Source organism: Zootermopsis nevadensis, unplaced genomic scaffold (genome assembly GCF_977971745.1).
Source record: "Zootermopsis nevadensis isolate Lab colony 2312 unplaced genomic scaffold, Znev_1.0 Znev_ptg000058l, whole genome shotgun sequence".
In the NCBI taxonomy this organism is placed as follows: Eukaryota; Metazoa; Arthropoda; class Insecta; order Blattodea; family Termopsidae; genus Zootermopsis; species Zootermopsis nevadensis.
Window position 1 is genome coordinate 382309 of NW_028259189.1, and position 27284 is coordinate 409592.

Consider the following 27284-nt stretch of genomic DNA (forward strand, 5'->3'; position numbering starts at 1 on the left):
ATTCCGTTTTACCTTCAGTTAGTACTCAAGGACAAACAGATTCGGTATACTTTGATCTTACTAAAGCATTTGACTTAGTCCCTCATAGTATTCTTCTTGGGAAACTTAGAAACTTTGGACTATCACCCAGTTATGTTGATTGGTTCCATAGTTATCTTTCTGACAGGCAATCTTTTGTTCGTGTATCTGGAACTCTTTCGTATCCTTATCGTGTAAAGTGTGGAGTGCCTCAGGGTTCCACCCTAGGCCCCTTACTTTTTAATATATTCAGTAATGACATCTGCGACTCCATACATAATTCACAGTGCCTTTTATTTGCTGATGACTTAAAGATGTATCGGAGTATCAGCGATGTTGATGACTGCAAACTGTTGCAGGACGACATCCATTCAGTGCAAAATTGGTGTCTTGTGAATGGGATGCAACTTAATTTAAGTAAAACGACTGTTATATCATTCACCCGGAAGACAAACAGTATTTATTTTAATTACAAATTGTGTAACAACCTGGTGGCACGCTCCCATTGTGTTAAAGATCTCGGTGTTCTACTGGACTGTAAGCTCTATTTTCACCAGCATATCAACTATATATTCTCACAGAGCTTGAAAATGCTAGGTTTGATTCGGTACATTACTTCTTCCTTCTCCACTGTTGATAGCCTTTTGGTCTTGTACAGTACCTTAGTCCGTTCCAAAATTGAGTATGTTTCTGTTGTTTGGAACTCTATTACTAATACTGATTCCTTTAAATTGGAAAGGATTCAAAGGAAATTTGTAGCTTTATGTTACGCTAGATTCTTTAATGGCGTTTGTGGCTATAATTATGACGATATATTAGTTAGATTAAATTTCTTATCCTTACATTTAAGGAGGAGGCTTTTGGATACTCTATTCCTCGTGAATATTTTTAAAGGCAAAATTAGTTGCTCATCTGTTGTTGATACAGTTAGTCTCTGCATACCTACTAGGTCTATCAGAGACTATTCTACCTTTACTGTACAACGTAATTTCAAGGCCAGTCCCTTTGCCAGATGTGTTTCTGCTGCCAATGCAGTCTGTAGGACCATCGACATCTTTAACAAAGATTGCATTTTGCTTGCTGAGGTCAGTCAGCTTTTTAAACAATAATCATGGTTTTTTATTGTTTACCTAGTATGACATTTTATTGTGTATGTTGTTTGTCCAAAATTTAACTGTTTTTAGTTTAATTATTACTTTACTTATCTATAACATTTAGTTTTTTACTTATTAGTTATTTTGCAATAAATCAATATTGTACAGTTATGTTTTCAGTTCTTTGTTTGTTTGCTTTTGTATTGTAATGTCTGTATTGTTGTTAGTGCTTGGCTGTTATTGGCCTTTTTGGCTGTTGTCAAGCACTTTAATAAATGAATTGAATTGAATTGAAATATACAATATGTGAACTTTAACTGTTTAAATAAAACAAAGTAACTACTTAACTAAAGGAATGTATCTATTTAAGTAAACCTATTTAACCTTTTAATTACAAACTACGTAACTAAAGGGGCAGATTCATTATTTCTTCAATGAAGGACGCAAATTCAATGTCGGCCATTTCTGGATTCTGCAAAGGAAATAAACATTTGGATCAGAATAGGAACTGGAATTATGGGTAACAAGTATGGAAACACGTACAGCGAATATCTCGTGGTAGGCGATCTCTAAGGATGCAGGTTTTGAAGGAATTTGTAACGAAGCTCATGGTGAAAGACACTGAACTTATTCTAGTTACGTGGACATCTATGTAAATTACAGGCTTCAACCTGATTCAGCATTTCTTGGGGTGACTTCTGTTTGACCCACTATTTCATCTACCTGTCATAACCTGACCTGGTGGTGTAACTTTTATGTCGTGTGATTTTCATCTGCACGGAATTTACAAGTCGGAGGGAGGGCTGGAAATAGGTCAAATGCAAGTATATAAAAATTACAAAGAGAACTTCAGGCTCATAGTATGCCTTCGTGGCCTATATATCATGTGTTCAGTTTATAATAAGGTAAATATAGATTTATGTAATCAATCAATTAATCATTATCCGTTAATTTCAACCGCCTGTGTAACCACTTACAGTTATGCCGACAAACACAGTTGCAATACTTATGGTTTCAACAGTCTCAGATCATATTTTTGTTCTCGTCTTAGTATCGGTTACTGAATTTAGTGACTCAAAACACAAGGATTGTGCCATCATGCACCATTCGCTGGAATGACAGAGAAGAATGGACTGTTTATTTCTCAGTGCTCTGAGTTTTTACCCAGCAATGATATTTTGTGTGATGTCTGCTTAATTTTTTGCTTTGCCCCATTCAGTGCTATGGCTTATGTTCAACAATATCAGTAGCTCGGACTACTGTTAGTGTCAAGGTTTTCATGAAGAATAGAATGTAAAAAATACACGGGCAGTTTTTGTGTATGCTGTTCAGGAAAGGCAGCCTTAAACTTATGTATGTAAAATTTCTCACTTATGTAGTAGCAGTAATTTTGTAGAAAAGTTTTCTGTACTTCTCTTCTGCAGAATTTTCTGTGTCAGGTTTTGCCTTCTTCATTTCCCTGGTTTTTGTTAGAAAATTGAGAAGTGTGTCATGTTCATTTTGCACGTGACTTTGAATTTCTCTTATTTTGTGAATAAAATCTATACCCAGACCTGTCTGTAATGTATGAACCAAAATGTAAGAATTTGCGAACACAGAAAGAAAGGGTTTGAGCAGAAAGACCTGTTACTATCATGAATGTACCTCATGACAAAATGAAAATGAGAAGTTTCATCCAATATTAGGTGGTTCCTGAATTTGTCTTGAAATGTCAACTAGCAACACTTCATGGAGGGCTTTTAACAAATTATTTTCAATGGCCAGAGATGTGCCTTAGCAAAAGGTCATTCAGCAGAGGTTCATAATGTTCAAAATATTCTTTACAAATACTTCTGTCAAGGGGCAACTCAGATAATTCATGACCTCTAAATGGTAGTTCTTGAACTGGCAAAAGACAAGTCATGTCACCCATTTCAATATTTCTTAATTTTTATAAATTCCTTTATTATATTCTGAACTACTAAATGCAAGTTGGATCTCCAGAAGCTCATAATTTCTTTGGAGACTTAAATAAAGAATGACCTGCATGTACTGTACATGTTTGGCGTAAGATTCGTGTTTTTCTTTTCTTTTCGTGAAGCATGTAAGTCATAAGTTTGTTAAAGGCCCCCGAAATCCAAAACATTTAAACATTTTTGGAAGATCAATTATGGCCAGCAAATCAGTTTCTCTCAGATTGTTGCAAGCTGTTAACCACGGGTAAAAATGATTTTGCAAAACAAAAGTTCCCAGTGTACATATTTTGTTCCTTATATTCATTCGCTCTTAGGGTTTTATATAGGTTGGTAATGTCTCCCATGTTTTAATGTTTTTAGTTTCTCCATGAATTTTCTTCTTGACAATAGTTTTTCTAAAAGACATTGAATAACATTTTTATCTATTTTCCACAAACTTCAAATGGTCTTCCACTGTTTATAAACACGTAAACTTACATCACTGCAATTGTGTTTATGATAATTCCAGTTTGTGAGTGATTTTGGTACAGTTCACCTCTTCTTCAGTTCATGTTGAGGTCAACCATTGCTGTGTTTAAAAGAATGGTAAAGACCTTTGTTTTTCTTATATTCACAATTTTTTAATATTTTTATTTGCATTGTGCAATGCCAGAGCGTGTTAATTTGATTTTGCGTATTCAAATAACTTGTGTCTTTGATGTCAGCACGGAATAATTAGTTTGTAGTACCATGATGATGCTGTAAGTGTTGTGAATTTAGATCTTGCGTTTCAAAGTGGCAAGCCAGATCATCATTATTTTATATTACGTTCATTAAATAGGACTAATTGTTTATATTTATACACAATCAAGCTGACTCCAGAGAGATGTTGGCAGAACACTGAGCTAGGTTTTGATACTTGTATGATAAAATAAAAAGTAAAAATTGCTTGCATCATCACAACCTCAAATCCTACATAGAACGAAATATGTCTGGTAATAAGACAAATGCAGAGGAGTGCGTTGTTAAACTGTGGGCCAAATTAAACATGTCTTACATAAGCGAAAAGTGATTAAAATTTTGACCCTTCTGGGTTGTTTTGGATCTCCTACAAGAACATGCATTCAGAGCCCGAAGTTTCAGTCATGTAGTGTAAGTAGCAGCGATGATTTGTTACCTTGAGAATGTTGGAATAAAAAATGTTCCCCCACATCAGAATATTGTTACTAATTGTTTCAGTACACATACTCGTGTTTTGTGGTACCAAGTTAAAGTATTCTGTCTTCCTGGTCTTTTCGAAGTGTGCATTTGCCAGTAGTGAGTGACCAGCCCACTGCCTCCGCACAATTTCTACTCAGTCCTTATTTTTGTCTGCTAGAGCCATCTAGTAGGAATCAGGAGAGACTTGTGTGAGAAATGGCCAGGGAGTTTTGCTTACGAAACATCTAGTTCATGTTTTTTCGTGACCTAAATCTAAGGCATGGGACCGCCGGCTTTAATTCCACTCCGAAGGAAGTTGTGCTATGGATTTTTATCACCCTTTAAAAATCCACCGACCTTGGCCGGATTTGAACCCGCGTATCTTGGGTCCAGTGGTGACCACATTAACCACTAGTGCAATGACGGCGACAAGTTCGTTGAAATATTACTTTGCCAAAATAACAACAGAGAATTTTATGAACATGTTTTTTATTTAATATCCTTAAATATATAATTCATATTTAATTAGAAACTATTTAATAATTTAAGTGTTTAACAAAATCTAAAGAATTTAACTATTTAATAACAACTGTTTTACAAAAAATTAATAATTTAACTATTTAACAAAAACTGAACAATTTAACTACTTAAAAACAACTATTTTACAAAAAATTAATAATTGAACTATTTAACAAAAACGATTAAACTATTTAACTAAAACGATTTAACAAAAAAACTTTGTAACATATTTTCTAAAAAGAATCAAAGTATTTAAATACTAAAATCTTCTGAATTCAGAATATTCAGGATATCTTCCCAAATGGGGGCATATTGCTCATTGTCCATTTCTGGGATCTGGAAAGGAAATGAACATTTGTATCAGAATAGCAACTGAAACAATGGGTAACAAGTATAGAAACACATCTCTAAGGATGCAACTTGTGAAGGAATTTGTGACGAAGCTCACGGTGAAAGACACTGGGCTTATTCTAGTTGCGTGGACTTTTATATAAATTACAGGCTTCAACCTGATTCAGCAGTTTTTGGGGTAACTTCTGGAGGGCTATGAGCCGGGATAGCTCAGTCAGTATAGTGACTAGCTGCCGGGGTTCGATCCCCGACAGGGGCAGAGGATTTTTTCCTCTAGCCTCTGCATCCAGACCGGCTCTGGGGCCCAACCAGCCTCCTCTACAATGGGTACCGGGGTCCTTTCCCGGGGGTAAAGCCCCCCATCTAGTGCCGAGGTCAAGGAAGAGAGGAGCTATACCTCCTCTCACCCCAAGCGCCTACATGGCGCACAGTGGGACAAACTTTACTTTACTTTCTGGAGGGCTGGAAATAGGTCAAATGCTTTCACAAATCAGTGTTCGGCCCACGTAATTGTTGTAATCCAAAGGAGAGTTGACACTAACCTCTTTATTAATGAACTGTTGAAGGTCGGCGTCCAGTAATTGTTCGCCACCAGAATCTGTCTCCAATGCTAATTCGGATCCAAATTCGATCTGGAAAAAATGTGACAGAGGATTTTGATGTAAATATAAACTATTTGTAACATATCTTTCCTGTCCACAGCCAGTTTATTTTTAAAGAAATACGAGGGCAGATAAATTAATGTTGAAAACTTAGAGTAGAGTTTTAGTGATTTAAATAGTGGAATCTCCTAAATAAATTCAACTGCAATGCGCTCTTACAAACAGCGGCAATCGGGAGTTTACTCTGGTCATCTTTCGCCTCTGACATTCCACGCTTGTTCGTTTTCCATGTGCAAGCGACAGATGGCAGGCGAGTGAGTTCGTCCAAATAGTAATAACGACGACTTACCTCTGACGAAGCGACGTCTTGTGTGGCTGGGAATCCAAGATAGTTGTTGGGTGGGCAATATTCAGGAGACAAATTAAGCTCTTTCAGAATTTCTTGAAATGCCATGTCACTAATTGCACTTGGATTTATTGTTGCGTCAGAAATCTGGAAAGGAAGTAAACATTTGGATCAGAACTGCAATTGGAATTATGGGTAACAAGTATGGAAAAACATGCGGTGAATATCTCGTGGCACGCGATCTCTTAGGATGCAGGTTGTGAAGGAATTTGTGACGAAGCTCAAGGTGAAAGACACTGGACTTATTCTAGTTGTGTGGACTTTTATATAAATTACAGGCTTCAACCTGACGGCAGATGGCAGGCGAGTGAGTTCGTCCAAATAGTAATGACGACGACGACTCACCTCTGATGATAGGACGTCTTGTGTGGCTGGGAATCCTCCCCATTGATGTTCCTGGATAGGGAGGGGAAGGGCGCTGCTGTTCTGCGCGGTGGTGGAGCGGCGCCTCCCTGACTGGCGTCTCAACTTCCTATCACGGGTCTCCTCCCGGAGGCGCTTTTGTTTGCGGACCTCATTTGGGATGTAGATGTAATCTGAAATCGGAAAGAATGCCATTCAGGTCACAGCATTCCGTTAACGGTCGCTTGTGATCTCGTGATTTGACATCAGAGAAGGAAAATCAGCGACATTCATAAATCATATATTACAGAAAGACAGGAACAGAACAATGCATCTTTCTTCGAAACGTTGGCATCGAATTAGTCGCCGTGAAAGCTCCTGATAATACAAAATTAATATTTCTATTGCGATTGTTAAAACGAAGCAAAAATTAATGACACTGAAGTGGCATCAAAGGGAGGTCTTCCGGGTAAAGTACTGCCTCTGTATCGAGGTTGAAGTCACTTTAAGACTTTGATGGGTTTTCGCGGAGGTGAGGCTGAGGATGATGATTAAATTCTGGATTTTGATACAGTGTAGACTTGGGAGGAAATGAACTCGAAATATAAGGAAAAAAATACGCCTTCTGTGCTTTTGTTGACTTTTGCCACTCCAGCTCTGATCGACTCAAATCTTAAAATATGTTACTAAAGAATAAAGTCTCGTGAAAAGTTCTCTTACTTAAAATCGCTAGCAGTCAATCCCAAATAAATCTGAATGTGATTTTCCTCTTAATTCTCGGGTACATATTTTGGAAGCTTCTTGCTGCTTTTTGAGGTTAAAAGAGAATTAATTACTTACCGGGATATTTCTTCTTATGCTCCGCGGCCGCCTGTCGCGCGCGGTCAAAATAATCGTCCTGCACAACTTTTAGTGCCTTCCACATACATCCAAGTCTGCAAATAGAAAAGCAGAAGTTGTAAGAACACAGGCAGTTTGTAGGACGCACCGGAGGACCATCATCCAAGGGCTGCAGCTGGGTAAAGGCAAAGGCAGTGGCGTATGACGGCGTGCAAAATGTTTCACCTGTTCTCGACGATCAGAACATTTTCAGCAAAGGGAAATAAGATATCCAATTTCAAATTCACCTCATGCTTTCTCTGTCAATTTTGGATATTTGCACTTTTACAGTAAAAGAATAGTTCCGGGCGGACTTATAAATTCTACTTCTCTACTGCCCTAAATATCCTGTGTTCATTTTATAATAAGGTAAATATAAATTTATAATCCAGCAATGGAAAGCAAATTAGCCTTCAGCTTAAAGTGCTGACTTTGTGAATCGAATCTTGCAAGAGCCAATATTTTTTTAATTATAAGGTCTCATAGTTTATCGTCACCACAATTATCAGTGTCGTCACGAAATATCCCCCCCCCCCCCCTCTTTTAGAAGTACAAATTTCTAAGTGCGCGTTCTGAACACGAGAAATTTCTCACATATAATTTTACAGGTTCGCACCGTCGCCATGTTTATCATCCTTCACGTACGTTCAATGATCATACATGTCCGCTGAATTCGAATATCTTTGAAGACAATCTGTCATTCACGAATGCTCTGCACATTAAATTATTAACACGTAATTGTCCTGAAGTACATTTTGTATTACAACTTACCTCACGCTGATCTGATTGTTGCTGTCTGCAGGGTACAGGGCAGCCAGTTCTTTTCTCCATTCATTTGAGAAGATCATGAAGGCGTTAGGCGGCCTCTTTATCTTTGCGCACTTTGGTGTTTTTTGGCACCTTTTCGCCTTCCTCTTCCCTTCGATCTTCTCTGGCTGCCCTGTAACTTGCAGCTGCTGATGTTCCTGAGTTTTTCCTGAAAGAATGATGGAATCCATGTATAAAAACTATAATAATCAGAATATGGCCAACATTATATAAAGAAACATGGCTATCTCCAGTGTACTTGACGCTTTTTTTACTGAATAGTTACAGACATATGAAGCGTAAGTAATAAAATGCGCTGTTGACGTATCTGAATGTGGTTGTGTGTAAAGAAGGAGCGAGGTTTCAGTAACATCAGTATAACAGAGAATATGTGAATTGTGAATAAGAGACGCACAGTTTTGTGTTTTCACCTCAACGAGGACGTCGTTAAACAGGCTGGCTCTGATTGAGTCTTGCCGAAAGAGGGAATTGTGTCTACCCTGGGGGACCCATCAGACAGAGCTCTTCCTCGTCACTAGAGACTGAGGCCCAAGAAATAAGATGGCTTCTGACACGTGGACACAAAATTAAGTATTCTTGGTCTCAACTCTCAAAGAGCAAAGTAAAAGTACATAATTCACTAGAAAATGATTCTTTCAAGTCCAGCAAATTTAAAATGTCTGACAGTGACTATAATAAACCAAAATTGATTTCATGTGGAGAATTCTTATTACAGTCTATTTAACACTTTTTGTTTTCCCTTTGCTAACATCACTTAAAATAATGAAATAATGATATTATGGGGAGCATATCTGGACATCTAGAAAGATGCATAAGCATCATAATTGACAGAACATCATGCTGATGAGGTTTACAGACTATACTCCACAATTTACTGTATGCACAGAATTAAACGACACTTACTGTCTGCTGCCAGCCATCCAATGTTATTTTGAAGGCTCTTCAGCTCCCTCATATGCATTTCAGTAGGATTTACCTGAGGACAGACACAAAATGAGTTATTTTATAGTCCAAGAATTCTCTGCAACTTGATGAGGTTAATATTTATTATGAAATTGTTGTCCCAGTCACACACAAATCGCATGTGCCTTGGCTGTTTGTGCTGCACTGCAATTGATTTTCGTTTCTGCCAGAAAATATTAAGAAGACCTCACTTATAGAAAGAGAAATTAAGGCTGTGTCAGATAACGAGGCCTTCCTTGTAATGAATGATTTACCTTTAAAATTAGCATGTTAGGAAACGTTTCAAAGCTTTAATTGCAATATACAAGTCAGTTTATGATTAATCTGTAATACAAAACAACGATCCTGAGAAATTAAGCTGTTCACTCAACAATAACTTTCCTCTAGACGAAAAAATTAAGACTGAAAACAACCTTTAACAATGTCTGAATGCGACAAGTGACCCAGTCATAGGTCCCTATCAGCTGTTTAGCTTAGCCGGAATTCAAGTAACTTTGTTGATGATGGCGGACGTGTGTTGCTGCTAGCATTTGAATTCTTAAGAATGACATACAATCCCTCAAGATAACGAAATAATAATATTTGTTTAAATCTTGTCAGTCACAATCACAATAAAATTCCTATTAAATATTAAAATATTACTATAATTAGCATGTAAATATTTAAAATATATTAAATGATGTTCTCATCGAAATGTTCGATTTACATTAGATCATCACTTTTTACACGACATGTTTTGAAACAAAATTAAATTATCAAATATATTATTTTATTTTCTATTTCTAATTTTATTAATATTCATTTAGTCTTTATATTATTTACTTTACAGGATGATAACAAAACGTTCACCCACACAAAATCATGTCAAGCACGACATACATATACAGAACAACTTCGAATACGATATTAAAAAATACAATAAAATCTGGAAGAAAACTTCATTTGAAATCTGATAAACATCTGACTAAAAGTTGCATTTAAGAAATTATATTTAAGTTTATATAATTTTATACACCTGAAGATGGTTCTTTTAGAACTGAAACATGTCGTGTAAAAAGTGATGTTCTAATGTAAATGGAACATTTCGATAGAGAACATCATTTAATATATTTTAAATATTTAAATGCTAATTATAATAATATTTAATAGGAATTTTATTGTGATTGTGACTGACAAGATTTAAACATATATATATTTATCACAATATGACGCAACTTTATCATCTCAGAAATAATAATATTAATAATAAGTAGGCTCACCCATTGTGAAGAGCTGGAGACCTCCATGTCGCAGGCAGCAAGATTTGAATAAGAAATTAAACACGTTGCAGGAAATATTTTCACTATATATAGAATTATCTTGTTCTAAACTGCTCACACCACCATTCGTTTCACACTGAGGAAAGCCAACCAACTACTGAGTAGAGCGGGCCGTGCGTAACTGCTATTTATACCATAAAAGTGTGACGTCACGTATGGCGCAACAGTCAGTAGAGGGAGTGCAATACGTTTCATTCAGGCGTGCATAAGAAATGAGAAATGAACCTTATGGCATGCCAGCCGAGATTGTTGCGCGTGTTCGTATTTTATAAGAACACCTGCGTTTCATATTTACACATTCTTTGTAGTTCAAGAAATACAAATTGAATTACTCCAAGTTATAATTTTTTGACATTCCATCATAAATGTAAGAAGTCAATTATTAATATTAAATATTTTCTGTGTGAAAGGAAATTAATTTAAAAGTAATGAAAGGAGGCTTGAAGTAAATTTTGCGGTTTAATTTGCACTTGTTTAAAAACAACGTCGTGTTTTTTATACTTTTTTAATTTTAAGACGATTATTGAGGGCCCCGGGCGCTGTTGAACCCATCGCCCCTGCGACAGGGAAAATGTTTCCTTCCTTCGAATCCCGACTATTCATTTTGACCAATAAGAGAACGCAGGAAGGTAAGAACTCTGGAAGAAGTGTCCTGAGTTCGATTTCCTTCAAGGGCGGTTCCTTTGGCTACGAAACTAAGCGAGACAGAAGAAGAGTTTTTTGCTTCGAAGAGGAGATTTCGGAAACGAAGGCCTCGACACTGAGTTCGAGACCCGACAAAGATGATTTCTGTTGACGGGAAAGCACCCACGAGAAGAAATCGACGCCAAGGCAAATTTCTTTCGTTCCGGAGAGGAAATTACCGGGTCTAAGGTCACGGACACGAATACAGTCCTCGGTTCGAGTCCCTGTTAGGATGTTTGTTTCTGAGGTAATTTTACGGGCGTATTAAACGACGACGTTGACTAACACGGATGCCACCAGATGTCTCAAAAGTAAAGTGCTGTACAATTTGCAATGTTACAAAAATATCGGAAAAGTTTTTGTGGTAATATAATTTACCGCATTCGACAGGCGGATGAATAAAGCATGTAGTTTGGTGGATAAGAATAAAAGGTGTATGAAAATGCGCCCCACTGACAAGTTCTTGTTCATATTAGCTAACATAGACATATGCTTATTTTGCATGCATCGCGTTAAAGAGCAAATGAGCATAAGAACAAGTCATTTGTCTTTTATCTTTGATTGCGCTTAGTCCAGCTTAGGTCGTTGCAAATATTCCGTCCCAGTCAGAGGCCGTGGGGGTAAAAACTTCGAAGTCCTCCCTCTGTAGGCCTTATCTCCGCCTGGACCAGCTTAATTTCTCGATTTCGCACGCACAGTTCACGCTGAGGCGAAAAATCCAATTGTCGGCAGTTGGTAGTCAGTCCAGTGCTTTAAAAACATTCGAGTGCACAAGAACTTGTCAATGGGGCGCATTTTCATACACCTTTTATTCTTATCCACCAAACCACGTGCTTTATTCATCCGCCGGTCGAATGCGGTAAATTATATTACCACAAAAACTTTTCCGATATTTTTGTAACATTGCAAATTGTACAGCACTTTACTTTTGAGACATCTGGTGGCATCCGTGTTAGTCAACGTCGTCGTTTAATACGCCCGTAAAATTACCTCAGAAACAAACATCCTAACAGGGACTCGAACCGAGGACTGTATTCGTGTCCGTGACCTTAGACCCGGTATTTCCTCTCCGGAACGAAAGAAATTTGCCTTGGCGTCGATTTCTTCTCGTGGGTGCTTTCCCGTCAACAGAAATCATCTTTGTCGGGTCTCGAACTCCGTGTCGAGGCCTTCGTTTCCGAAATCTCCTCTTCGAAGCAAAAAACTCTTCTTCTGTCTCGCTTAGTTTCGGAGCCAAAGGAACCGCCCTTGAAGGAAATCGAACTCAGGACACTTCTTCCAGAGTTCTTACCTTCCTGCGTTCTCTTATTGGTCAAAATGAATAGTCGGGATTCGAAGGAAGGAAACATTTTCCCTGTCGCAGGGGCGATGGGTTCAACAGCGCCCGGGGCCCTCAATAATCGTCTTAAAATTAAAAAAGTATAAAAAACACGACGTTGTTTTTAAACAAGTGCAAATTAAACCGCAAAATTTACTTCAAGCCTCCTTTCATTACTTTTAAATTAATTTCCTTTCACACAGAAAATATTTAATATTAATAATTGACTTCTTACATTTATGATGGAATGTCAAAAAATTATAACTTGGAGTAATTCAATTTGTATTTCTTGAACTACAAAGAATGTGTAAATATGAAACGCAGGTGTTCTTATAAAATACGAACACGCGCAACAATCTCGGCTGGCATGCCATAAGGTTCATTTCTCATTTCTTATGCACGCCTGAATGAAACGTATTGCACTCCCTCTACTGACTGTTGCGCCATACGTGACGTCACACTTTTATGGTATAAATAGCAGTTACGCACGGCCCGCTCTACTCAGTAGTTGGTTGGCTTTCCTCAGTGTGAAACGAATGGTGGTGTGAGCAGTTTAGAACAAGATAATTCTATATATAGTGAAAATATTTCCTGCAACGTGTTTAATTTCTTATTCAAATCTTGCTGCCTGCGACATGGAGGTCTCCAGCTCTTCACAATGGGTGAGCCTACTTATTATTAATATTATTATTTCTGAGATGATAAAGTTGCGTCATATTGTGATAAATATATATATGTTTAAATCTTGTCAGTCACAATCACAATAAAATTCCTATTAAATATTATTATAATTAGCATTTAAATATTTAAAATATATTAAATGATGTTCTCTATCGAAATGTTCCATTTACATTAGAACATCACTTTTTACACGACATGTTTCAGTTCTAAAAGAACCATCTTCAGGTGTATAAAATTATATAAACTTAAATATAATTTCTTAAATGCAACTTTTAGTCAGATGTTTATCAGATTTCAAATGAAGTTTTCTTCCAGATTTTATTGTATTTTTTAATATCGTATTCGAAGTTGTTCTGTATATGTATGTCGTGCTTGACATGATTTTGTGTGGGTGAACGTTTTGTTATCATCCTGTAAAGTAAATAATATAAAGACTAAATGAATATTAATAAAATTAGAAATAGAAAATAAAATAATATATTTGATAATTTAATTTTGTTTCAAAACATGTCGTGTAAAAAGTGATGATCTAATGTAAATCGAACATTTCGATGAGAACATCATTTAATATATTTTAAATATTTACATGCTAATTATAGTAATATTTTAATATTTAATAGGAATTTTATTGTGATTGTGACTGACAAGATTTAAACAAATATTATTATTTCGTTATCTTGAGGGATTGTATGTCATTCTTAAGAATTCAAATGCTAGCAGCAACACACGTCCGCCATCATCAACAAAGTTACTTGAATTCCGGCTAAGCTAAACAGCTGATAGGGACCTATGACTGGGTCACTTGTCGCATTCAGACATTGTTAAAGGTTGTTTTCAGTCTTAATTTTTTCGTCTAGAGGAAAGTTATTGTTGAGTGAACAGCTTAATTTCTCAGGATCGTTGTTTTGTATTACAGATTAATCATAAACTGACTTGTATATTGCAATTAAAGCTTTGAAACGTTTCCTAACATGCTAATTTTAAAGGTAAATCATTCATTACAAGGAAGGCCTCGTTATCTGACACAGCCTTAATTTCTCTTTCTATAAGTGAGGTCTTCTTAATATTTTCTGGCAGAAACGAAAATCGATAGCAGTGCAGCACAAACAGCCAAGGCACATACGATTTGTGTGTGACTGGGACAACAATTTCATAATAAATATTAACCTCATGAAGTTGCAGAGAATTCTTGGACTATAAAATGACTCATTTTTTGTCTGTCCTCAGGTAAACCCTGCTGAAACTGAAGACACGAGGATCACTTGCTTCTTGATGAACAGGATTAGGATGCTGGCAGCAGAGAGTAAGTGTGGTTTAATTCCGTGCATGCAGTAAGTTGTGGAGTACAGTCCGTAAACCTCGTCAGTGTGATGTTTATGTACGTCTTTCTAGATGTCCAGATATGCCCCCCAGACTTCCAGCAACTCTTCATTATTTTAAGTGATTTTGTCAGAAGGAAAACCAAAAAATGTTAAATGCATTGCAATTTTGCTTTTTTAATAGTCATTCTCAGACATTTTAAATTTGCTGGACTTCAAAGAATCATTTTCTAGTGAATTATGTACGTTTACTTTGCTCTCTGAGAGTTGAGACCAGGAATACTTAATTTTGTGTCCACGTGTACCTTGCGCCTCAGTCACAAGTGACGAGGATGAGGTCTGTCTGATGGTCCCCCAGGGTAGACACCCATCCCTCTTTCGGGAAGACTCGATGAGAGCCAGGCTGTTTAACGACGTCTTCGTTAAGAAGAATGTTTTCCGGTGACCAGCATGCAAATCCCAGTTTTAAACACTGCAAATAGCAATCAGTAATGCATTGCGTAAGAGACACTGGTTTTTCCAACTGGAAGTGACTCTTAAACTGAATTTGGAATTTGATCACGGGCAAGAAAAATGCAATTTCAAAATTACAAACTCTTATTACAGTTCATTTTTTTTAACTAAACTAACTCTTTTCTTTACGTAGTAATACTTAACTCCTGAAGCTGTTTCTTGAAATAACGTCACATGAGGAATTTAACAGACCATTTGATGCAGTCGTGAATTGTTACAGACACGGAACTCAAAAACCAAATCTTGTTTGAGCGCCGGCAAGGGGAGAAACACAAAGTCAGTCTCCGAGCCGTCAGAGAGGAGAAGGAGAAACTGAGGAAGGAAAGAAATCTGCAGGCTGAGCAGATCAAGGAGCTGCAAGCAGAAAGTATGTTTGCTCTCATTCTATTTAAGTACTAAGTCAAAGATTACAGGCTGCAAATTGCCTCAGTATGAAATTCTGTTCATTACCATGTTCCTGCATGTCTCATGAGATATCGAGATATTCTCCTAGGCATTTTGTTCTAGTTACCTTCGCCCTGAGTTGCAGACTAATTTATGTACCCAAAGAAGAAGAGAGTTTGCTCTCATATTTTGACCTCGAGCCTTAGGAGGTGAAAGGCATTAAAGTTTGAAATTATCCATTTCACAAAACATTTCGGTTGCAATCTCTGACCTGAAGAAGGCAACTCCATTGTTAGTCGAAATGTGGGATAATTTTCAACATTATCAGCTGCCACTCTTTACACCTAAGGCTGCTAGAGACATGGGTTTCTGGTCTTCGGAAAACCCTCTCGTCTTTTTCCATCTTTACATTCGTAACAGTTTCGAAAGACAAACTTTCTTGTTTGTTAACATATAGTCAAAAGAGGAATTTTACTATCTAAAATAATTATCGATTGTTACAGACTTTGCTGCAACACAGCTAATTGAGAAGCTGAAGGCAATGAAGGATGACAAAAATCAGGTACGTTTAAACTTTCTGTTGCATTGTGGGGCATGGCTCTGAGTTATTCTGTGCATTAATGAACGATTCCTTGAAATCGTAAATACTAAACAGTAACTGAAAATTGTCAGATATTGGAAAAATGAAGAGGTAAGTGCTTTCTAAGGCGTGTAAATAAAAGTGAGAAGTCAAATCCATTTCGGACTGAATCATTTGTTGAAGAGGAGGAGAAGGATTTCATCTGTAGCTGTCAGAGTGTAGTTTGTAGGACGAAGTATAGCTTAAGGCAGTTACTCGGTGACTCGCGATGTCGATGGGGTCGGACACGAGTATTCCCTGTCAAAAGAGAGGGTACCCAAAGCTTTTACGGATGAAATAGCATAATTTGGGTGTATCATCTTTCACTGATGATGCAGTTGTGAACATATAAACTGTGATAGAAAATAATAAAGTGAACAGTTCTACGTCAACTGCAGCAGAAGAAATGTTGTATTTTTTGTGAGAGGTGATGAACACAACACCTGGAGCCTAATTTCAGTCATGTACTGTTTAGGGCTTTATACATACAGGTCTCTTATTATCTGAGCTGTAGGAAGCATCGAGTAATGTATTAAATGCATGATTAAAGCCAGAAAATGGAAAAATTGTACGTAATACTGTGATCAAAACAACATTTAAGAGTGAACACTTTTGGTTAATGTTGTGTTGCTTTGGTGTCATTCACAGCAGCCTGCAGCAAGGCCAGCCACTGAAACTACAAACACCATGAGCACCAGGCCGGTCATTGAAATAAAACTCAATGAGGTGAAACTGGCGAGATGTGAAAACGCCTGGCGACCTGGGCGAAGGAAGCCGGCGACCAACGAGCAGGCTGCCCAGACTCAGGTATGTTCCTGGCATTCATTTAAGGACAGGATCCTGGAAACAGTCAATAATGCTGTATCTGCCCCAATGCAAGATGGCTGAAAGGAACAGTCCTGCGCTAAGAAACACGTTCACTCTAACTAACTAGGTGGCTTATTGAAACTGAAGGTTCATCACCAAATTAAGGAACATGCAAAATTGTAGGTCTATATTTTAATCTTGATGCTCTTAAAGATCAGACATTTCGATCTGAGAAGCTGCAAGCATTTCCGGAATTCGTATCCTCCTAATTTCCTCATCACTTCTTATTGGAACTTTGCCACACTAAAAAATAAACTTTCTGTTTGCTTACTCTTTGATTTTAGAAGCAATGTTTACCTTTCCAAGTGTTTAATTGCATATAATGAGTATGCATTGTAATTATATTTCTCAATAGACATTGGCTTCTCATAACAACAGACTTCTTCTTCGGTGTAGACAAAACGCGGCTGGACGGCGCATGCAGAGCAACTGGCTCTAGGTTTTAATCATCTCTAAGAAGGCTTTAAGGAAGTAAAACATGTTTCGCTTTATTTCTGTGTTTGCGTTCTGTCAGGTGATGAGAGGGAACTTGATGTTGCAGGAGCTGTTAAAGAAGGCTCGCAGTTTGCTCAACAAACTCACGCCTGACAAGTTCGACAGACTAGTTTCCCAAGTCCAGGATCTGCCAATTGACAGCAGCGATCGCCTGAAGGGCGTCATCGACCTCATATTTGAAAAGGTGAGGCACCGGTCTTTAGCAGCTGATACATTCAGACAGAGACGTCATATTGATAGAAATTCCCTTCTTTTGTAACTTTGCAGCTCAATTTCTTAAATATTGAAGTTATCCTCAGTGTAGTATTGGAGACGCTAGGGGCAAGTGAAAATTATAATTGTTACTGTTCACTATGATAATAATCTTAAAAAGCAGTAAGCTGATTGTTCTCTCTTTAAATTCACCTCCAAGCTTAGAATTTATCTGCTCTCATCTAAAAATGTTTATCTTATGCAAGAAAATTAAGGCTGTCATGAAATGTGTCTTGCATCTGACTGAGATTTTGAGTTTCTCAGGTTTAAGGGATAAAGATTTACTTTTGTTGAAGCTTCATTTAGGTGGCCTTCATTTCATAAATTTAGTTTATGTAACGTATGCTCAACAGAGTTGTTTTTCATAAATATAACATGAGAGCAAAGTGATAATGTTGTGTGTTTTTATGTGCAGGCTGTTGATGAACCAAAGTTCACAGAGATTTATGCACGAATGTGCAAGGTTCTCTCCAGCATGAAAGTTCCGGCAGAGCGTGGGAACAATGGCGAACCAGAGGTCACCTTCAGGAAGTTGCTGCTAGGTCGATGCCGGGCAGAATTTGAAAAGAATCCTGAAGCAGAAATAAATCTAGAAGCCACACAGAAAGAGATTGAGGAAACAGCTGACCCAGTAAGTGCTTCTCTAATGTCTTTGTCTACGGTCATATGTTACTACGCTTCTGTCCACAGACTGGGAATAGCTCCGTCTGCTTGATCGAATGGAATAGATGTCTCCTCCCTTTTTGCTTGAAGATGAATATCTATCATTTGAAAAATTATTATTCAATATGTTGTTCAGGTTTTAAGACTTCTTGAAAGACAAGAAAGAGACATAATTGATAAAGACTGAATGTAGAATGCACATAAACTTAATTTAAATTATTATGATATAAATGGTACCTCAAGATGAAAAAACATTTTCCTAACTTCTTAGGTTAGTTTAACTTCCTATAATGAGCACTTAATGTACTCATTTTTTTCAAAATGTTGTAAACTCTCATAATAATGGACTCCGGCTGCACTCGACATTTCTCATTAGGTCATGGCGTTCTTTTGGGGGCATAAAGGCAGGGGGCTTCTTGACCGGCTGAGTATCGTGGACACAGACTTTGAAATGCAAACTTATATTTGTTGAAAGCGGTGCATTAAAGAAGGGCTCTTACAAGATACCATCAAAAAGGGCGATTTCTAATCTTTTCTACTTATTTTTTCTGCAGGCAAAGAAAACCGAACTACAGCAGGAACTGCGAAGGATACAAATGAAATCAATAGGAAACATCAGGTAACTTACATTTTTCTTTGTGATTTTGAAGCTCTACATTTGATTCATCAGTGACTCTGAAAGTAGTGAACTTAAGAGTTGTGAATTAGGACAAGACACTGAGAGGAAATTTGAAATGTTAATGGGTTCTTGCCCTCCAGTATGCAAGTGTTCCACAAAATCCAGGACCAATTTCTAAATGTGCTCCATAATGCTGCTGCTTACATGATCACACACTATCATAAAGTCTCCACTTCCTCGGTATTTCTTCTTCTTCTTCTTGGTATTTGCATCGTGAAATGGCACTGATGGCTTACCTCCATACAGAATCAAATGCAAATTACATAAAAATAATTATTTAATTTGAAATTTTCAATATTCTGTCTCAGCTGTTTTATATTTATAAACAGATACAGATTTTTACAGGACCACGTACAGAAATATTATATTTCACCTCAAAAATATATATCACACACAAGACACTGATTAAATTCCATCTATTTAAACAAAAGTTCTCATTATTTTAAGGCACAAATCTTTCTGTACCTTGTAGAGGCAAAGAACCTCGTTTCTCTTCTGTTCTTTGGACTTTTACTATTGTCTTAACTCAACCCAAGTGATATATTCTTCACTATGTTACAGGTTTATTGGCGAGCTGCATAAAGCAGATATGCTCGCCACAAGCACCATGCAGCATTGCATTAAACGTCTCCTTACCAAAGAAGACGAACATTCCTTGGAGTGCCTCTGCACTCTTCTGATGACGGTCGGCAAGGATTTGGAGAGCAAGAGCCAAGTATGTTTGTTTTCATTTTTTAATACTTTTAGTTTTAATTTGCAGTTCTCCTACCGTGTAATTTATTGCCTTCCTTTGGGCTCTATGATGACCACAGGTTTATACGGAAGGTACAATGCAAAAAGCAGTAAGTGTGTCCCTTTGATCTCACTGACTTTCTGGCTTCCATTTTGTAACATGTTATACATTCTTTGCACAAAATCATAGCGAGAAGGCATTATGGGCTGGTCGCACCTTCTCGTCCATCTGTCTTTCCAGTCCATTCAATTCGAGAACCAATGGACAGACTAGGATGAAATTTGATATGGAGTTTGTGGTATTCTGCACGACCTCGCATAATCCTATTTTGAATATCCTCCTAGGTAGAAAGTCAGGTGCTGCAATCTGGTGGCCAAATTGGGAACTGTCACAGAAGGTGGATTCGATGGTTGAAAGTGCACATTGTAAAGAACGCGTGAGGATGTTGCATCTATTCTGATATGAAATACCTTTCTGAGCTCGCTGACAATATTCTGAATAGTGTTTCTGTGTGATAAATGATAACCGTGACATGTTCTTCTGAAATTCTTCATACTCTTCTACACTCTAACATGTTTCATATAAAGACGCCTCATGCCGTGACTTCAACTTGTCCCCGTCTAGTGCGACGGGAATCTTCCTCAGTATTTTCTTACACTTTTACGTTTCCTGTCATCACCTCTGCTGAATCATGTCAGAATTCACTCAGTCCTGACAGGACAAAGCAGGAATCTGATCGAAGGGTCATGTCTAGGCTCAGCCACCAAAAATCTCGGTTTATGCCTTAGTTTAGATGAGACACATACTTACGTTTTGTTCGAGACAGCAACCTTCAGCTCTCAATTTAAATTTACACGCGCCTTCCCACACAGCAAGTTCTATGTGAACTACATGAGTAGTGGCAGAATTTTCTAGTTTTATGTGTAGGCTTATAAGCGTAAGAAGTTAATTATGCCCATGAAATGTGACTTTAAATTTTTGTTTTCTTGCAGGATCTGTCTGAGTTCCTTCATACAATGAAGGAACTAACAAATAAGAAGGCGATGCTCTCTAGCAGAATAAAGTTTAAGATCGACTACGTCATCGACCTGAAGCAAAGCAACTGGGCTCCAAGGAATGGACGTTAGATGAGATTTTTTAAATAAATAAATTATTTAGTTTTTTTGTTAAATACTTCAGTATTTAAATAGTAAAATAGTTTAGTTCTTTGTTAAATATCTTAATTGTTCACATTTGTTAAATAAATAAATTATTTAGTTTTTTTGTTAAATTCTTCGGTATTTAAATAGTGAAATAGTTTAGTTCTTTGTAAAATAGTTCAATTGTTTAAATCTTGAAATTGTTTATTTTTTGTTAAATAGTTTAGTATTTAAATAGTTAGACTGTTCATTCTTTTTGTTAAATATCTGAATTGTTCACATTTGTTAAATAAATAAATAATTTAGTTTTTTTGTTAAATACTTCAGTATTTAAATAGTGAAATAGTTTAGTTCTTTGTAAAATAGTTCAATTGTTTATTTTTTGTTAAATAGTTAAATTATTTAATGTTTTCTGAATTGTTTCTAATTAATATATTTAAGAATATTAAATAAAAAACATGTTCATAAACTTTCCTGTTATTATTTTAGCAAAGTAATATTTCAACGAACTTGTCGCCCTCATTGCACTAGTGGTTAATGTCGTCGCCACTGGACCCAAGGTACGCGAGTTCAAACACTGCTGAGGTTGATGGAATTTTAAGGGGTGATAAAAATCCATAGAACAACTTCCTTCGGGAGGGAACTAAAGCCGGCGGTCCCATGCCGTAGATTTATGGCACAAAAAACAATGAACGAGATGTTTCCTAAGCAAAACTCCCTGGCCATTTCTCACACAAGTCTCTCCTGATTCCTATTAGATGGCTATAGCAGACAAAGATAAGGATTGAGTAGAAATTGTGCAGAGGCAGTGGGCTGGTCGCTCACTACTGACAAATGCACACTTCGAAAAGACCAGGAAGACAGAATATCCTATCTGCATTACTATCGAAGAAGCAGTGCAGATATATAAAACTATACACGGACTGAAAGATGACTCTACCGAGTACGAAGCACCATTAAACAAGAAGGAATGGTCTCATCCAGCGGAAAGAATAACTCTTGATGAAGTGAAAGACTTCAATAAATACACTGTGGAAATCTATATAGATGGAAGTAAACACCAGGGAAAGGTGAGTGCTGCCGCTGTTATCTTCAAAAATGGAGAACTAATTCATTGCTTAAAAACCAAGTTACCCGATCATTGCTCAAACAATCAAGCTGAGCAGATCGGAATTCTAGAGGCCTTGGATGCAGTAACAACTTTAAGGGAAATCAGCATTGAGGAAAGAATAGTAGCGGTGTACACAGATAGTCCAGTTTCTCTCGATCTACTAAAAAACAACTTCAAACATGGCTTTGTAATATCTGAGATAAGAAATAGATTAAGCAATCTCAAAGATCAAAATTGGACTATTCATTTTGGGTGGATCAAAGCACACATCAGAATTTTCGGTAATGAAATAGCAGACAGATTAGCGAAGGCAGCAGCAGAAGATGGTGGAAATGTAGTATATGCAAAGAAGCCTAAAAGTACAATTATTAAAGAAACAAAGGAAGAAGGGATTATAAAATGGCAAAATGAGTGGAGCGCCACCAATAAAGGAGCAGCGTGCAAGAAATTATTCGCGTCAGTGTGACAAAGAATGAAGCTAAATATTGAAATAATTCCTGAACTGGCAGCAATGACGACTGGACATGGCAAAAACAAATCATATCTACACAGGTTTGGAATCATTGACGATCCAACATGCTCATGCCTGAAAGCAGCACAAACAGTGGATCACCTCATCTATGACTGCGAAAAACTACAACAACCAAGGCGGAACTTAATAGATGCAATAGTCAGGAATGGTGGCACGTGGCCAGTGTTGCATGAAGAAATTGTTCAGAAATTTTTAGGTCATTTTAATAAATTCATTAAATCCATTGATTATAATACAGTTTAGCACAGGAACATAGGTGCAAACGGTGGCAATGGATCATGATATTAGAGTTGTATACTCTATTGAAGTGTTTTATATTAATGCATGTAATATTGCAATCTTGTAATGGGGCATGCTGAATAAATGTAAATAAAAAAAGACAGAATACTTTAACTTGGTATCGCAAATACAAGAGTGTGTGTACTGAAATATTTAGCAATAATATTCTGGTGTGGGGGAACATTTTTTATTTCAACATTCTCAAGATAATAGATGATTGCTGCTACTTATGCTACATGACTGAAACTTGCTGGAGATCCAAAACAACCCAAAAGGCACAAAATTTTATTCACTTTTCGCTTATGTAAGACATGCTTAATTTGGCCCACAGTTTAACAATGCACCCCTCTGCATCTGTCTTATTACCAGTTATCTTTGGTTCTATGTAGGATTTGAGGTTGTGACGATGCAAGCAATCTTTACTTTTTATTTTATCATACAAGTATCAAAACCTAGCTCAGTGTTCTGCCAACATCTCTCTGGAGTCAGCTTGATTGTGTATAAATATAAACAATTAGTCGTAATTAATGACCGTAATAAAATAATGATTATCTGGCTTGCCACTTTGAATCACAAGATCTAAAATCACAACACTAATAAATATTTCACTTACGCTTACAGCATCATCATGGTACTACAGACTAATTATTCCGTGCTGACATCAAAGACACAAGTTATTTGAATACGCAAAATCAAATTAACTCGCACTGTCACTGCATAATTCACCTCATTTAAAAGGCTCGTCCAATGTTAGATAGAGGTCTCTTTAACGTGTTTTATTCACGGCACTCCCAGTATCGAAGAACATATACTCATAGCTGAGTAGGTAACACACACAAAGCACGTTAACTTTGTTAATTGAAGTATCATTACGCAACTCTCTAACACATAAACGGAACAGACCTAGTGACACTTACAAACACAATCTGCTTTAAAAATAAAGAATTCAGAGTTCTGCAGTGTAAACAGCGATTATTTACTTCAAAAACATTAACCCTTGTAATGGCTGAGTTGTCTTCTTTGATTTACCACTGAATGTTCAAATATTATTTAGGCGACTTTAAGCTATAAAAATTGAGTATTTTATTGATGCTGATGTGGCTACAAAACAATCGCACGACAAAAATGCAAATGAAAATATTAAAAAATTGTGAATATAAGAAACGTATAAGAAAAAGAAAGGTCTTTACCATTCTTTTAAACAAAAAAATGGTTGACCTCAACATGAACTGAAGAAGAAGTGAATTGTACCAAAATCACCCACAAACTGCAATTTTCATAAACACAACTGCAGTGACGGTGGAAGACCATTTGAAGTTTGTGGAAACTAGATAAAAATGTTATTCAATGTTTTTTAGAAAAACTATTGTCAAGAAGAAAATTCATGGAGAAACTAAAAACATTAAAACATGGGAGACATTACCAACCTATATAAAACCCTAAGAGCGAATGAATATAAGGAACACAATACGTACACTGGGAACTTTTGTTTTGCAATATCATTTTTACCCATGGTTAACAGCTTGCAAAAATCTAAGAAAATCTGATTTGCTGGCAATGCTTGATGTTTAAAAAAATTTGAATGTTTTTAATGTCAGGGGCCTTTAACAAACTTATGACTTACATGCTTCACGAAAAGAAAAGAAAAACACGAATCTTACGCCAAACATGTACAGTACACGCAGGTCATTCTTTATTTAAGTCTCCAAAGAAATTATGAGCTTCTGGAGATCCACCTTACATTTAGTAGTTCAGAATATAATAAAGGAGTTTATACAAATTAAGAAATATTGAAATGGGTGACATGACTTGTCTGCTGCCAGTTCAAGAACTACCATTTAGAGGTCATGAATTATCTGAGTTGCCCCTTGACAGAAGTAATTGTAAAGAATATTTTGAACATTATGATCCTCTGCTGAATGACCTTTTGCTAAGGCACATCTCTGGCCATTGAAAATAATTTGTTAAAAGCCCTCCATGAAGTGTTGCTAGTTGACATTTCAAGACAAATTCAAGAACCACCTAATATTGGATGAAACTTCTGATTTTCATTTTGTCGTGAGGTACATTCATGATAGTAACAGGTCTTTCTACTCAAACCCTTTCTCTCTGTGTTCGCAAATTCTTACATTTTGGTTCATACATTACAGACAGGTCTGGGTATAGATTTTATTCACAAAATAAGAGAAATTCAAAGTCACGTGCAAAATGAACATGACACACTTCTCAATTTTCTAACAAAAACCAGGGAAATGAAGAAGGCAAAACCTGACAGAAAATTCTGCAGAAGAGAAGTACAGAAAACTTTTCTACAAAATTACTGCTACTACATAAGTGAGAAAGTTTACATACATAATTTTAAGGCTGCCTTTCCTGAACAGCATACACAAAAACTGCCCGTGTATTTTTTACATTCTCTTCTTCATTAAAACCTTGAAACTAACAGTAGTCCGAGCTACTGATATTGTTGAACATAAGCCATAGCACTGAATGGGGCAAAGCAAAAAATTAAGCAGACATCACACAAAATATTATTGCTGGGTAAAAACTCAGAGCACCATTCTTCTTTGTCATTCCAGCGCATGGTGCATGACGGCACAAACCTTGTGTTTTGAGTCACTAAATTCAGCAACCGATACTGAGACGAGAACAAAAATATGATCTGAGACTGTTGAAACCATAAGTACTGCAACTGTGTTTGTCGGCATAACTGTAAGTGGTTACACAGGCGGTTGAAATTAACGGATAATGAAAAATATTAAGAACTGATGGTTTCAACAGAATAAAACTAATGAAAAGACACAGACATTTTTAAGATAACTGGAACTGAAACAAATGAGAGGCCTCTGAAACAACCAAGATGTCCTTGGAAGGACAACAGACACAGTATGGAAGAGACTGGAATAATGTTTACATATTTCTAAATGTGAGATTACAGACTGCAGTGCACTTTTATGCAACACTACAAAGGTGAAATGATGTACAGAAATTAGAGGAACAGAGTTTAAGTACGTGAAATTTGAGGTTCTAACAGCATTTTGAAGATGTTGATGCCAGAAAATGCTGTGAGAACTTGTAGGGAGACAAAAGTTCCTATGAAGTGTTTACTCCCACCATTGTCAGGGCTGATGATGTAGGCAGTAGTTTCTCTTAAGTGTAAGCAGTTACATGGCTTAACAATCTAGAATACCAACATCGACACGGAGTTCCACTGTCAGGACACACATGAAATTTTAGAAAGATTGGTTAACGGATGACGTGAGTATCTCACCTGGTCTTTGAATGGTGCAGCATGAGGTTAACGTTTGGGTGTAGAAGCAAATGGGTCACTTGATTCTTGCGCCATTCAATTCACATTCTGTTCACAACAAGAAGAAAAACAACATAACACCAGCAGTCAGTTCCATGCAACAGTTTGTTCAACAAACACATTCACACTTCTTATGGAGTGTTTTCACTACGATAACTCAACTCAAGTTTGAAGCAACTGTTCTTGAACTTGGCACTTCACATTCAACTGAAATATCCACCTCTTTCAGGTTGTGTCACAACCTGCTGTTAAGTCGTGCAACTACAGTCTTTTCTGACTCACTGCTACTCACACCTGGGGCAATTTCACCTGCTTCAGTAGGAAAAGTCGATCTGGAATATAATTTAATGATGAACTCAGCAACCAAGAGTTGGTTCAGTGAGTCTACCAGGAAGATCCACGTCCGGTGTGACCTGGTTTGGTTCAGTTTCAATTGCTTCAGTGGGAACACTCCCCAGATACTAAACACCAATCATAACTGACGTTCAAGAAAGAAAATGGAACACAAGAATCTAACAAAATATACGTGGCAATACAGAAGTTCCCTGGTCTTTTATTCACTCCCTTAGTTCTCTGTAGTTTTTGACAACACTTAATAAGACTTTGGGTAAACTGCTCAACTTCTTCCTGGCTGCATTCGAACTGCGAGCTCTCCCAGTGAGGGAGGGTTTGCAGAATTACATTTATCAGTGCACGGGTGTGACCCTCCACATGGCTGGTTAATATTTCTGTTATGGGCACTGTCAAATGATTACTGCAACAATTTTATAGGATTAAGGTAGATCACGAGTCAGGAAACCAGGAACTGGCCCATTATCACAGAATACCACTGTAGTCAACACAGAACTAGAACATCGGTACACCGCTGATGATCACAACACACACTGGGCCAGCGGAATAACAGTATACAAGCAAACACTAAACATATATTACAATAAGAAATAATAAATGGCCACCGCATAATAATAAATGTTTAATGCTCCATGTAAAGCTGGTCCCAAGTTTACTTTTAGTATTGATAAAGGAGAAACATCAGAACCACATTTCACACGGCAACAATAGATTTTATAAAATCCACAGACCATCCCATTTTTTAAATTATTGATTTTAATTCTGTATCGTTTTTATTCTAATACTGCAACGTTCTGCATTACTGTTATTATCGTGAAGGGAAGCAACTGCCTGTCTGGAAATGCGTCCCATAGAAACCTGATCTTACAGCCAACAAATAACGCGGAGCAAAAGACAATA

General features: G+C 37.0%; 2 protein-coding genes and 1 long non-coding RNA gene across 5 annotated transcripts; 1 reads left to right on the forward strand and 2 right to left on the reverse strand.

The window, feature by feature from the left end:
* Positions 1-447: 447 nt before the first annotated feature.
* Positions 448-4392, reverse strand: LOC147871340 (uncharacterized). Its single transcript, XR_015532440.1, has 2 exons — positions 4224-4392; positions 448-1584 (listed from the first exon to the last, which is right to left on the reverse strand). It is a non-coding gene; the product is annotated as an uncharacterized LOC147871340 (long non-coding RNA).
* Positions 4393-4989: 597 nt separating this feature from the next.
* Positions 4990-26077, reverse strand: LOC147871341 (uncharacterized). 3 transcript variants are annotated; one of them, XM_087339878.1, is made up of 9 exons: positions 25995-26077; positions 14763-14929; positions 9077-9149; positions 8117-8321; positions 7307-7401; positions 6470-6660; positions 6068-6211; positions 5659-5748; positions 4991-5101 (listed from the first exon to the last, which is right to left on the reverse strand). In XM_087339878.1, the coding sequence occupies exons 3-9, from the start codon at positions 9132-9134 to the stop codon at positions 5018-5020; spliced, it is 867 nt and encodes a 288-aa protein (XP_087196004.1). In that variant the 5' UTR covers positions 9135-9149; positions 14763-14929; positions 25995-26077; the 3' UTR covers positions 4991-5017. The 3 variants fall into 3 exon arrangements, with proteins under 3 accessions (XP_087196002.1, XP_087196003.1, XP_087196004.1); XM_087339876.1 differs by lacking the exons at positions 14763-14929; positions 25995-26077 and adding an exon at positions 10396-11134 and having other exon boundaries at positions 4990-5101; XM_087339877.1 differs by lacking the exons at positions 14763-14929; positions 25995-26077 and adding an exon at positions 9391-9543 and having other exon boundaries at positions 4990-5101.
* LOC147871342 (eukaryotic translation initiation factor 4 gamma 3-like) lies at positions 12346-20879 on the forward strand. Its single transcript, XM_087339879.1, has 7 exons — positions 12346-14441; positions 15191-15337; positions 15858-15916; positions 16622-16780; positions 17382-17519; positions 18003-18218; positions 18805-20879. Exons 1-7 carry the CDS (start codon positions 14411-14413, stop codon positions 18871-18873), a joined length of 819 nt encoding a protein of 272 aa, XP_087196005.1. The 5' UTR covers positions 12346-14410; the 3' UTR covers positions 18874-20879.
* Positions 26078-27284: the final 1207 nt, after the last annotated feature.